The sequence below is a fragment of the Erpetoichthys calabaricus genome, chromosome 8, assembly GCF_900747795.2.
Source record: "Erpetoichthys calabaricus chromosome 8, fErpCal1.3, whole genome shotgun sequence".
Taxonomy (NCBI): Eukaryota; Metazoa; Chordata; class Cladistia; order Polypteriformes; family Polypteridae; genus Erpetoichthys; species Erpetoichthys calabaricus.
Genome location: NC_041401.2, coordinates 72,510,261 through 72,523,055, shown reverse-complemented (window position 1 = coordinate 72,523,055; position 12,795 = coordinate 72,510,261). Strand labels below are relative to the sequence as shown.

General features: G+C 36.3%; 1 protein-coding gene across 2 annotated transcripts in view; it reads right to left on the bottom strand.

Annotated features, from left to right (window-relative positions):
* akap10 (A kinase (PRKA) anchor protein 10) overlaps nt 1-12,795 on the bottom strand; it is a 58,388-nt gene that overhangs the window by 24,457 nt on the left and 21,136 nt on the right. For both annotated transcript variants that reach the window (XM_051930905.1, XM_028806783.2), the window contains exon 4: nt 2,649-3,158. In XM_051930905.1, coding sequence (XP_051786865.1) covers nt 2,649-3,158 — 510 coding nt within the window. The remainder of the gene's footprint in view (nt 1-2,648; nt 3,159-12,795) is intronic.

Sequence of the window (12,795 nt, the reverse complement as noted above, 5' to 3'; positions counted from 1 at the left end):
GCCAGCTCTTTTATTTTTTTATATATAAATAAGTATGGGATGTCATAGTCTGAATGTCAGTCCTGCAGGAAATCTGTCAATCTGTAAGCAATACATTGGAATACTCAAGTGATCCCTCACAATTTGTACTTAAGCTTTTTTTAAAAAAAATAAATAAATAAAAATAATAAAAATAAAAACAGCATAAAATTACTGCCAAGTTAAACAGATATAGACCTATCAAAGTGAGGTTACTTTTACAATCAAATTTAAAGGGTATAGACATTTGTAATCATTTGGGTTATTACCATAACCCCCAAAAAAAGAACCATTTATTCTTCACTAAAATTCTGCTCCTGTTAAAATTTTTAAAAGGCAAAAAAAGGTCCAATATGATTACGACAAAAAGACTTACAGTAAATCTTAAAATCTCTTGTATGTTATGTTGCATGGTTATGTACTTTTCTAGACTGTTTTATATTTTAAATATTTTTTGTCTCTCCAAGTATGGCTTCAATGAATATTGCTATGAAAATAAAATCAATGAACAAAATTTGTATACCACTATACCCTAAATACTTTTGTATAAATTTTTACCAAACAATGCATGAAAAATAGTGAACATAAAATTTAAACAACTTCAGATAGACTCTGAGAACAATAGTTGCTGTGCTCAGTTCAGCCTCATGCTCTTTAAGATCCAACACCCGGCTAAACAAGAGAAAATGTATCAAATTTAACAATTATGTTTATCTGCAAGTTAATATTGGTTACTGACTTTAATGTTTAGAAAGATGAAAGACTGGATTAAATCATTTAGAGATTTGTACATAAATAATGTCTTTGCATCCCTCCAAATTCAGTTTCCCATCAATAAAATTTTTTTTACCATCTCCAAATCAGAAAATTTGCTAAATGAATTCTGCCTAATTTTCCTCACCTCACACCTATTTCTATTCCAGAAGTGATACTGATCAGTCTTGAAGACTCAGACAGCATTTCTATAAATATATAAAACCATTTTAAAGTTCTTTCCTTTTAAAAATCTCAGAGTACAGTGGGAAAAGGATCTCTTACTCAATATTTCAGAAAATGAGTGGAAGGCAGCCATGTACAGAACTCACTCGAGTTCTATATGCTTAAAGCTTTCAATTATTCGCCTTTTAATTTTTTTAATCAAGCACATCTATCATGCTTTGTCCAAAATGTTTCCAGGGCAAGATCTAACCTGCAAACTTTGCAAGCGATCTCCAGCTTCATTAGGCCACATGTTTTGGGCATGTACCAAATTAACATCATTCTAGACAAATGTTTTGCCTATCTGACAGCCTTGGTGTCACAATCACACCTAAACCATTAATAGCTGTGTTTGGTGTACTCCCAGATGGGCTTAAAGTGGAGAAGGATAAACAACATGTAATTGCCTTTACAGTACTTCACTATTGGCACGTAGACTTATCTTGCTCATATGGAAGAATCCTAACCCACCTCTTTTAAGTCAGCGGGTAACTGATGTTATATACTACTTGAAATTGGAAAAAAAAATCAAATTCTCACTTAGAGGATCTGTTCAAAACTTTTTTAAAACCTGGCAGGATCTAATCAATAACACTCTCAAAAGTTTCACTCTGGCTGTTGGCCTTCCTCTCTTTCTCATGGGTGGGGATTGAATTGAATTTAGTTTTGTTAAGTTTGACTTGATTGTATGGAATGTTACATACTTTTAATAAATTCAATAAAAGTCATACAAAAGATAAAAGAAAAAAAAAAACTAGGGATTTAAATAAATAATGGAAATAAAGCTTGGTTGATAAAGTGTTAGCTAGTACAAGCTAAAAACAAATAGTATGACAGTGCTCCAGCTGAAGCTTAATATGTAAAAAAAAACTGCATCTCTATAGCTTTAAGTTCACTTTTGACAGCTAAATAAACTTCATGAGAGATGCAATTGCTGTCTTGTTCTTGAACATTTAATTTTTCCTACACTTAACTCTAGATCAAGAGTTGTGTACAAAGGGAATATTACATACATAAAGCAGGTGCAAAATATTTATCTTTAATTCAATGCACATTTGAAATTTAAAAAAATAAATCTGCAGTTTATAATTAATTTCTTCATGGTCCCACACTGGTAAAGGTGGAAATGAATTGCTTATTTCTACTGATTTATCAGGTTGCAATATGCTTGCACTTTTTTACTCCTCATTTCTACACTTAGTGAAGTTTGTAAATTTATCTTTTTTTTTTTTGCTTGCTGCTTACATTGTTATAGGTACCTTGTTACCAAGGGCATATACTGCAGGGATTAGTTCTGGAACCCATACTATTCTATACTAGTTTAATAAATTTATAACTGATTATTTGTACATATACTGTAGTCTTGGTTATTATTTTCATGACTATTATGATATAAATGTCAGGTAACAAAAATAAAAAAGTGATAAATCTGAGAGATTGTCAGCAAAGAATAATGAAGTTTGGATTATTTAAAATGATTGATATCTTATCCAGGCATCCACTGTAGCTAGAAACTTAGGAGTACGGTAGAAATTAGAGGTTGTCAGATTTAATCGTTTGTCATTAGATCTAAATGTTAAGAATAGTAGTGTTTTTACTAGAAATTTAACAAAACTTCATGTTCATGCAACAAATGATGACATGAAACTTACTTTTCATTAATTTGCTGGATAATTCATTCATCGTGCTTGATGTCTTGGAAGACCCTTGCTTAATAGGAGAATCTGTCCGAGATATTCCATGGAGTGCACTGGGTTCCCACCGTGGGGAGTTTACAGAGTTTTTCTGATAGTTTTGGGTGGTGGTCATGGAGTGCCGTTCTGCTGAGCCTGCTAAGTCAATAGTATTGTCAACCTCCAAAGGCTGTCCAAGTGCTTTCATCTGAGAGGCATCTACCTGGTTACAATGGCCAGAAGAGGGAGAGGCCGGTTCAGCTAATGAACTGTGCTTTACTGTGTTCAGACTGTGGGCTCTAATGCGAGACCAACTAGTTGACCTGAAACTCTCTGCTTCAAGCCAGAATCTAACAATATTATCCTTGCTATGTAGCTCCATGAACTGGAGAAAGTAGGGCAAGGCGACCTGGTCCCTCAGAATCTGTTCCACTGTCTTCGAAAGTCGAGATTTGGTCTCCTGAGTTTGGTAATTCAGACTTGACCGGCCTGAAAAACACAACAAAAAAAAAATGTATTATTTTGATGTAGAGGATTGAGAACTTGCAAAGTATTGGTTAACTTATTTGTAGAAACGTCCTATCTCTATCTAACTTGGGTGCTTAAAGTCGCTGGTCTTCTTAATGAAATGGCAAATTGTGATGATTCTACTAAAATTATTTTGCAGAGACATAGGATGTACAACTTGAAAATGTGACAAAAATCACACTATTAAGTATTTTCTCTAGGGAAACAATAATAAAAAAATGTATTTATAAACACATTTTTTAACCCTCAACGACACGGAATATAAATAATTTAAAAAAAGAATAAAACAAGAATATATAAATAGGTAAGATTAAACAATCAACATATAAAAGCCCGTTTTTAAAAAATGTCTTTAGTTATAAAAGTAGAAATTACAGAATATTGTCAAATGTAAGTAGGTAGGGAGTAAATTAGGAGTTGAAGCATGAAAATGTTTAGTTACCTACCTAGTGACTTCTGTTTAGTTAGGACACAATACAAAATTCTTTAGAAAACCTCAGCGGCTTTATTTTCCCACATATTTCATATTATTTAGAGGTATCCTGTATTTAACCCGACCAAGGAACTTCCACTACAATATACAAGCATGAGTAACAAGAAGAAAAGTCAGAAAGAACCGGAAAAGAAACTTAAAGCTGCATCAAAGCCTGGACAGACATCTGGCCCGAGTGCAAGGTATGGCCTCTCGGAGACTGACCTAGAACAGGCAGACGAATGCAGATTTCCTGGGACCCTGCTCCATTGTATCGTCTCCAGTTGAGAGTGAAAATGGGAGCGAAGGTGCAAGTGATACAGGTCGCGATGGATCGCCGATTTCTGAGGATCATTCGAGACTAGAAAAGGCCCTGCAGGATGTGCTCTCATCTACTCATCGCGAGCCCACAGCACCTGCTGTAACAGGAGCTGCATTTCTACTCGTGGAGCACGAAAGCCGAAGCGAACTGCCCGAACTGAAAGAGATGATCGCCACACTGGCCACTTCCATGGATACGGCCATAAATGAGCTTAAGAAAGATAACAAGAATGATCTTAAGAAGGCAACCATTGAGCTTAAGAACAAGCTTAAGAAGGATAACAAAGATAAGGAAACGCGTCTATTTAAACGTTTTGACGTGAACTTTAAAGGCATGTTGGAGAAATTAGTGGAACACATCGAAGAAACTGAATCCAAACTGAAAATGCTTGCCGACCAGATTAATGACGTTACAGATCAGCTGGAAGACGTTAAGCAGGCATTCACGGCTCGAGTTGAAACAGTGGAACAACTGGCATCTAACGCCGATGAAAAAGCCACAGCTGCGAATTCCGAATGCAAAAAACTTGGAGACAGACTTGCAGTCCTGGAGGATGGGTGCAGAAGAAACAATATAAGAATTGAGGGTATACCTGAGAAACGATAAAGCTCAAGCCCAGTGAAATTTGCAGTAGAATTACTGTCTAAAATAATTAGAGAGAACTTTAAACTCGACATTGAGATAGCAGCGGCTTATCGCACAAACAGACCAAGCACCTTTAAACCTAGGTCTTTTATTGTCCGCTTCGAGCGACTACGATGTAAGCTTGATGTGATGGCACTTCTCAGACACAAGCATGAGATTATATTTGAAAATAATCTTATTTGTATTTTCCCCAACTTCTCACCATCAACAACTGCAAAACGTACAGCCTACATTGACATTAAAAAGTTGCTATGGAAAGCCGACATCAAATACCGCCTCTTGTAGCCCGCCAAACTGAAAGTGGAAGTTCAAGATCAATATTATATTTTCTTAAGCAAAGAAGAAGCTGAAAAGGAATTAAAGAAGCTGTTTCCGACACTTTTTTGAAAGTTAATAAGGAGCCGTATTCTATCAAGGCATGGGAAGGACCTATGATCTGCTCTCTGAATCCATGTTTAAAGAGACTGGTATTATAATTATACATCCTTTTCTTTATCTGGTCTTTATATGTTTATGTTTTAATTATAATTATTATAGTTATAGAGTTATAGACGTGAGTGTGAAAGTGTGGAAGTAATTAAAGTAGGATTTGTTTTTTTTTTTTTTTTATTTATTCTACTATACCTTAAAGTAGACTGTTTAACTTCATACCCTTGGTTTATTGCTTTTTCTACTATTTATACTATTACCATTATACTATTACAGTAGGAATTACCAGGTTTATCCTAGACTAGTTTTTAAAATCATTCCCAGGGTTGATTCTTTTTTTTTTTTATCTTAATATCTTAATAACTTAAAAGCGCTGAAGATTATTTCAAGCTTAAAGACTGTTAATGATAATATTTTCGGCAGATAGTATTAAGAATTTAGCTGCAAAAGATATCTCTGTTTTAATTCTCTAACGCCGCTGCAGGGTGGGGTTTGTTTTGTTTTGGACGTGCTCTGTCTCTTCATATGTCAGAGGACCGGGACATTGCGAAGTGGGATCTAGCCTCATGTGGGGAGGCAAAATGGGGGGTGGGGGGGGGGTAGGGGGATAAAGGGGGGAGAGAAGGAGAGCAGGTTATATCTAATCTATTCTTGTAATCCTTATAATTATAAATATCAATGCAACAATAGGCTAAAATGCAATAACTCATGGGGAATCTTGAAACTAAGATTAAAACTGCCTCATTACCAATTAAAACTATAAAATGACATTAAAAACTCAGAATCAATGTCTCCATGATGGGACAGTTAACTTTGTGAGCTGGAATGTGAAAGGCCAGAATCACGAATTAAAGAGAAAGAAAATATGCTCTCACCTAACAGGCTTAAACGCTAAAATAGTATTTTTACAGGAGACCCACTTACTAACCAAGGATCAGTTCAGACTACAAAAAGAATGGACTGGCCAAATGTTCCATTCTAGCTTTATAAAGAAAACTAGAGGGGTGGGAATTCTCATACACAGAACAGTTCCATTTGTAGCATCAGATGTAGTATCGGACCCTGCAGGGAGATATGTGATGGTCATGAGCAACTTATATAACAGTAAAATGATTTTGATAAATGTTTATGCACCCAATGTTGATGATAAGGAATTCATGCAAAATCTATTTGCATCCATTCCCAATGTGAACACTCATAAAATTATAATGGCTGGGGACTTTAATTGTGTTCTAAATCCACTCTTCGATAGGACTCCTGTGACAGGGGGGACGACATCTAATACTGCAAAGACAATTACAGTTTTTAAATGATTACAACTTATCAGACCCCTGGAGGTTTCTTAACCCAAACTCAAGAACATATTCGTTCTACTCACCAGTGCATTATAGCTACTCAAGAATTGATTTTTTTTTTTTTTTTTTTTTTTTATAGATAATAATGTCCTGCCTACAATTAAATCATGCAAATATGACACAATTGTTATCTCTGACCATGCCCCTCTAGTCTTGGAGCTAAAATCATTAAGCCCCTCACATTCACCTCGTAGATGGCGTCTTAACCCTCTTTTATTGGCAGACGAGAACTGCACAGAATTTAAATCCTAACAAATCAAGCTTCTTCCTAGAGACAAACACGTCCACAGAGGTTTCTGCAGGAACACTCTGGGAAACTCTAAAGGTCTTCTTAAGAGGACAGATTATTTCATATCTTTCCCACAGAAATAAATTAGAAACCAAGAAAGTGTCAGAGCTAAGAAGTGAAATTACTAGAATAGATGAAGAACAAGTCAGGCGTCCAAATGAAGTTCTCCACAGGAAAAGGCAGGCCCTGCATACAGAACTTAACATCTTAACAAATAAACAAACTGAACAACTTATTTATAAGTCTGGACATCATTACTATGAACACGGAGAAAAAGCTAATAAGCTTTTAGCTCAACAAATTCACAAACAAGAAGTTCTCAATGCAATACCAGTAATCACCAACAAGAATGGAGAAGAAATTATTGACCATAAAAATATAATGCACACATTTAGAGATTATTATAAGTCTTTATATTCTACTGAGCCCAAAGAAGACAACACACAATCTAATGCATTTCTGGATACATCACAGATACCACAAATAGATGCTTTAAGTGCTGAGGAACTGGATAAACCTCTAACGCTAACAGAATTACTAAACGCTATAAAGTCACTACAAAGCGGGAAATCAGCAGGCCCTGATGGTTATCCCGTAGAATTTTATAAGAAATTCTCCACTCAGCTAGCTCCCCTCTTATTGGCAACATTTACAGAAGCTACAGACAACCAAATACTACCTCAAACATTTCGACAAGCATTAATCACCATCTTTCCTAAACAAAATAAGGACTTATTGCAATGTGCATCATCCAGACCAATTTCACTCCTGAATAATGATGTTAAGATACTCTCAAAAATCCTAGCTAGAAGGATGGAGAAAGTGCTGCCCTCGGTAATATCACAGGATCAAACTGGATTTATCAAAGGCCGACACCTATCTTCCAATCTCTGACGCTTGTTTAATGTTATATATTCACCAGCAAAATCAAACACCCCAGAGATATTACTATCATTAGACGCAGAAAAAGCATTTGATATGATTGAATGGAACTACCTTTTCACTGCATTGGAGAAATTTGGGTTTGGCCCGAATATTTGTGCATGGATTAAACTACTGTATACCAATCCAGAAGCTTCAGTTTGTATTAATAACATTTGCTCAGACTACTTTAAACTAGAACGTGGTACCAGACAAGGATGTCCCTTGTCGCCACTGTTGTTTGCAATCGCTATTGAACCACTGGCGGTTCACTGCCGAAATTCTTATCAGATAAAGGGGATTGTCAGAGAAGGACTGGAACAGAAAATTTCTCTATATGCAGATGATATGGTCTTATATATATCAGACCCAGAAAACACTGTCCCTGCTGTTTTAACAGCACTAACAGAATTTCAAAAGATATCTGGTCTTAGAATTAATCTGAATAAAAGTATACTCTTTCCAGTGAATTCACAAGCATATAATATTAGATTAGACACCCTACCTTTTACCATAGCAGATCAGTTTAAATACCTAGGGGTAAATATCACAAGTAAACATAAAGCTCTTTATCAACAAAATTATGCCGTCTGTATGGAAAAAATTAAGCAAGACTTGCATAGATGGTCAACCCTTCATCTCACTCTAGCCGGAAGAATTAACATTGTTAAGATGAATATCCTTCCTAAACTTCTCTTTTTATTTCAAAACATTCCACTATATATCAATAAATCGTTTTTTAAACAGATTCAACAATAACCTCATTCATTTGGAACTCAAAACACCCACGCATCCGAAGAGCGACCCTACAAAGACCTCAGGCAGAAGGTGGCATGGCTTTACCTAATTTTCAGTTTTATTACTGGGCAGCAAACATACAAGCCATAAAAACCTGGACACAAATAAATGAACATACACAGGCTTGGTCTGCAATAGAAGTAAAATCCTGTAGTACTTCTTTATACTCCTTGCTCTGCTCTCCAATAAATGCAAGCTATCGCAAATATCCTAATAACCCAATTGTGCTTTACTCGCTCAGAATATGGAACCAAATTAGAAAGCATTTTAAGATGGAAAATCTTTTATCAGTGGCACCTCTGCAAGAGAACCACCTCTTTCAACCTTTGCAAGTATATCCAGTTTTTAATACCTGGAAAAGTTTTGGGATTAAAATGCTCAGAGATCTTTATATAGACAACATATTTACATCTTTTGAACAATTACGTTCAAAATTCAACCTCCCAGCTACAAATTTCTTTCACTATCTTCAAATTAGAAATTTTGTGAATCAGAAATTGCCCGATTTCCCCCACCTCGCACCCTCCACAATGCTGGAAAAAAATACTGCTCAATTTCGAGGAATTAAACACTATTTCTGCATTATATAAAATCTTATTAGAGTCCCTACCTTTCAAAGATCCAAGAGGACATTGGGAAGAAGATCTCTTAATCAATATATCAGAAAAAGAGTGGAAGATAGCAAAGCAGAGAATTCACTCGAGTTCTATATGCGCAACTCATAGAATTATTCAACTAAAAATTATATATCGAGCTCATCTGTCTCGCTTAAAACTGTCCAAAATGTTTCCAGGGCAGGATCCAGCCTGCGAACGCTGCAACCAAGCTCCTGCCTCACTGGGTCACATGTTCTGGGCCTGCACCAAACTAACATCATTTTGGACAAAAATTTTTAAGTGCCTTTCAGACAGCCTTGGGGTCACAATCCCTCCTAACCCATTAACAGCTGTGTTCGGTGTTCTTCCAGATGGACTTGAATGCAATCACCGTTTGCTTGTCCTTCTCCAATTCACTACACTTTTGGCACGCAGACTTATTTTGTTAAACTGGAAGAATCCTAATTCTCCTCTGATAAGTCAGTGGGAAACAGATGTTTTATATTACCCTAGGTTCTTGTCTATAAGCCGGACTCATGTATAAGCTGGAGACCAAAAAACATACGAATTTTTAAAATAAAATCGTATCATAGATAAGCCGGACTCATGGATAAGCTGAACGTACTATAACCTATAACTAATAGAAGGGAGGGAGGTCAGTGGTCTCACTCGCACCCATTTAATTTCTTTAAGGGGGGAGAGAGAGTGTGAGATATTGGCGTCTCTCTCACTCCCCGCATGGCGTGGTTGGAGCGGCCGGAGCGCGTTCTTTCTGCTCTGGGCGTCGCCGAGTCAACACGCGCGCATAGCGGTCATTTAAATTGTGATTTTATATGTAAGCATATTTAAATATATATCGCGGATTTTTTGCTGGTTCGCGGATTTCTGCGGACAATGGGTCTTTTAATTTCTGGTACATGCTTCCTCAGTTGGTTTGCCCAGTTGATTTCATACAAGGGACGCTATTGGCAGATGGCTGAGAAGCTAGATTGCTTACTTTTCTCTCACTCTTGCGCGGACTATCTGTGATCCTGACGTATGGGGATTGAGCAGGGGGGCTGTTCGCACACCTAGACGATACGGACGCTCGTCTAAAAATGCTGAAAGATTATCTTCACGTTGCTATCTTTTGTAAAGCTGATTCCTGAAAAGACATGCTGCACAGTGCTTCGCATACTTAAAAGCTCGAAGGGCACGTATTGATTTTTGACTGAAAAACAAACTCTGTCTCTCTCTCTCTCTTCCTGCTCCTGACGGAGGGGGTGTGAGCTGCCGCCTTCAACAGCTTTGTGCCGCGGTGCTTCGCATACCTAAAAGCCAAACAGCACCATTGATTTGTTTGCTAGAGATTGTTTTCTCTATCTATGTGACACACACACCTTTGAAGAGGAAGATATGTTTGCATTCTTTTAATTGTGAGACAGAACTGTCATCTCTGTCTTGTCATGGAGCACAGTTTAAACTTTTGAAAAAGAGACAAATGTTTGTTTGCAGTGTTTGAATAACGTTCCTGTCTCTCTACAACCTCCTGTGTTTCTGCGCAAATCTGTGACCCAAGCAAGACAATATAAAAATAACCATATAAACATATGGTTTCTACTTCGCGGATTTTCTTATTTCGCGGGTGGCTCTGGAACGCAACCCCCGCGATGGAGGAGGGATTACTGTATAAGCCGGACTTATGTATAAGCCGATATTCTATTTTTTCATTTTCACAACTTTTTTCCTTAGATAAGCCGCGGCTTATAGACAAGAACTTAGGGTATTTGAAATTGGAAAAAATCAAATTCTCAGTTAGAGGATCTGTACAAAATTTTTTCAAAACCTGGCAGGATTTAATCAATATTATTTTAGAATAAGAGAAATAACTATTACCGCATTTAATTCCCTTCTCCATCTCTTATTTACATATATATTTACTTCTCCCTTTCTTTTGTTTAATGTTGCCTTATTAAAAAGCCCTAAGCAATTTTCCTTTAGCTAAGCTCTCCTTCTCAGGGGTGGGGTTTGATTTGTCTTCAATTTTGTTGGGTTATAAATTGATCTATTTGTATGGAATGATTACAATGAAAATTAATAAAATAAAAATATTAAAAAAAAAAAAACCTCAAATAGCAACTGAGGCGTTTAATAATGGTGTAACATGCTGGGAAAGAAATGGTGGTGGCTGATATGAAGAACTTTTATTATAAAGGACACGAGTGAAGCACTTACATGTGATTTTGTGCAGGTTAAAATTCTAGGAGCAGAGCTCTGAACATACTATAATCTGTTTAGCACTTTCCTTGCAACACCAAAAAGAAGACATTACAGTAAGATGAGAATTGACAAAAGCACAAATACGTGCTTCAGAAGCATGACTATAAACAAATAGTATGATTTGTAGAACATTCTATAGCTGAAAGAAATTATAGTTGGTTACATTCTAAAGATGAACCAACAAGTTAGAACCTACAATGATACCAGGACTGCTAATTTCCAAAGCAGGAAACATGGTGCAGACCATTAATATCCAAAACAGACTTAAAATGAGTCCCAGAAGCTATAAGCAATACCACAGTCTTAAAATTATTTAAAACTTTAAAACATAATGTTGACAAGTTTTGCGACAAAAGCAAGAATTAATATGACCCACACAATCAGCGAATCTGAGGGGAAACTCAGAAGTAGGCTACTGTGTACCTTAATTTGATGCATCACCAGCACAAAAATGAGATCTCAAAGCATACTGTCCAAAAGCTGTCATTTAGCAGGAGAAAATAAATAATAAAATAACTGTGGGCCAAGTACTTAACTCTGTGAAGCACAAGAATATTTGGGGTTTTTTGGCTGCCATGCCAATAGAGAAATCATTGTCTACCACGGAGATAATGCCAGTAAGATGTAAATATGACTCAAATGCTGAACAAGCACAGAATGGTACATTCACTGTATCAAAATGCGCAGAAAGATTCAACAAAAACAGAACAACTGCCACTATTAACAGTAATAAGACTCAGTTTAACTCAATATATTTTATTATAGCACTCCTCAGTAAATACAGTATGAGATCAGAGTTTTTACACAACTGTTCACCTATAAATAAAAGGCAAAAATAGTAAAAATCTACATCATTTACATTCAAGAACACAGAAATTAGAACAACATACAGTAAGGTGACGCAAAAAAATTACGTAAACATAAATTTATGGTAAAATATTATAACCAAGATATAACCAGTTGAAATCTCCAAGTTGCAGCAACACTATATAGGCCGATAGTGACTATTAACAAAGTCAAAAAAAGCAAAGGTTTTGGAGCTCTAATGCCAAGTGGCTACCCACCGTCCCTAGCATTAAAGATGATGAATACATGTTCTGGGTGGTCTAATTAATATGAAGAATAAATCCTTGCATCCTTGCTCCCAAATGAGTCAGTGTCACTTCCCATGGGTAAGAGCAGAAGCTTAGCTGCTGGCACTATGTGTCACAGCAGAGTACCAAGAGGACAAACATAAAATAGGAGGGGCAGTAAAAGTTCACAATTATTGTCAAGCCTGCTTTTTATGCAAATGACTAACAAAAATACAATATAAACAGATAATCAGCAGTTCTATCCAGGGTATGATAGGCAAAAGTAATGATTCTTTAGACTAGATTTAAATGCTGAGACTAATGAGGCATCCCTAAACCATGCAGGCAGAGACAATTTTTCAGCTTTTAGGCCCTGAAGTTAAAAGCTTGACATGCACATTTCTTTTTCTTTTCATTAACCCTTGGAATATTAATAGAC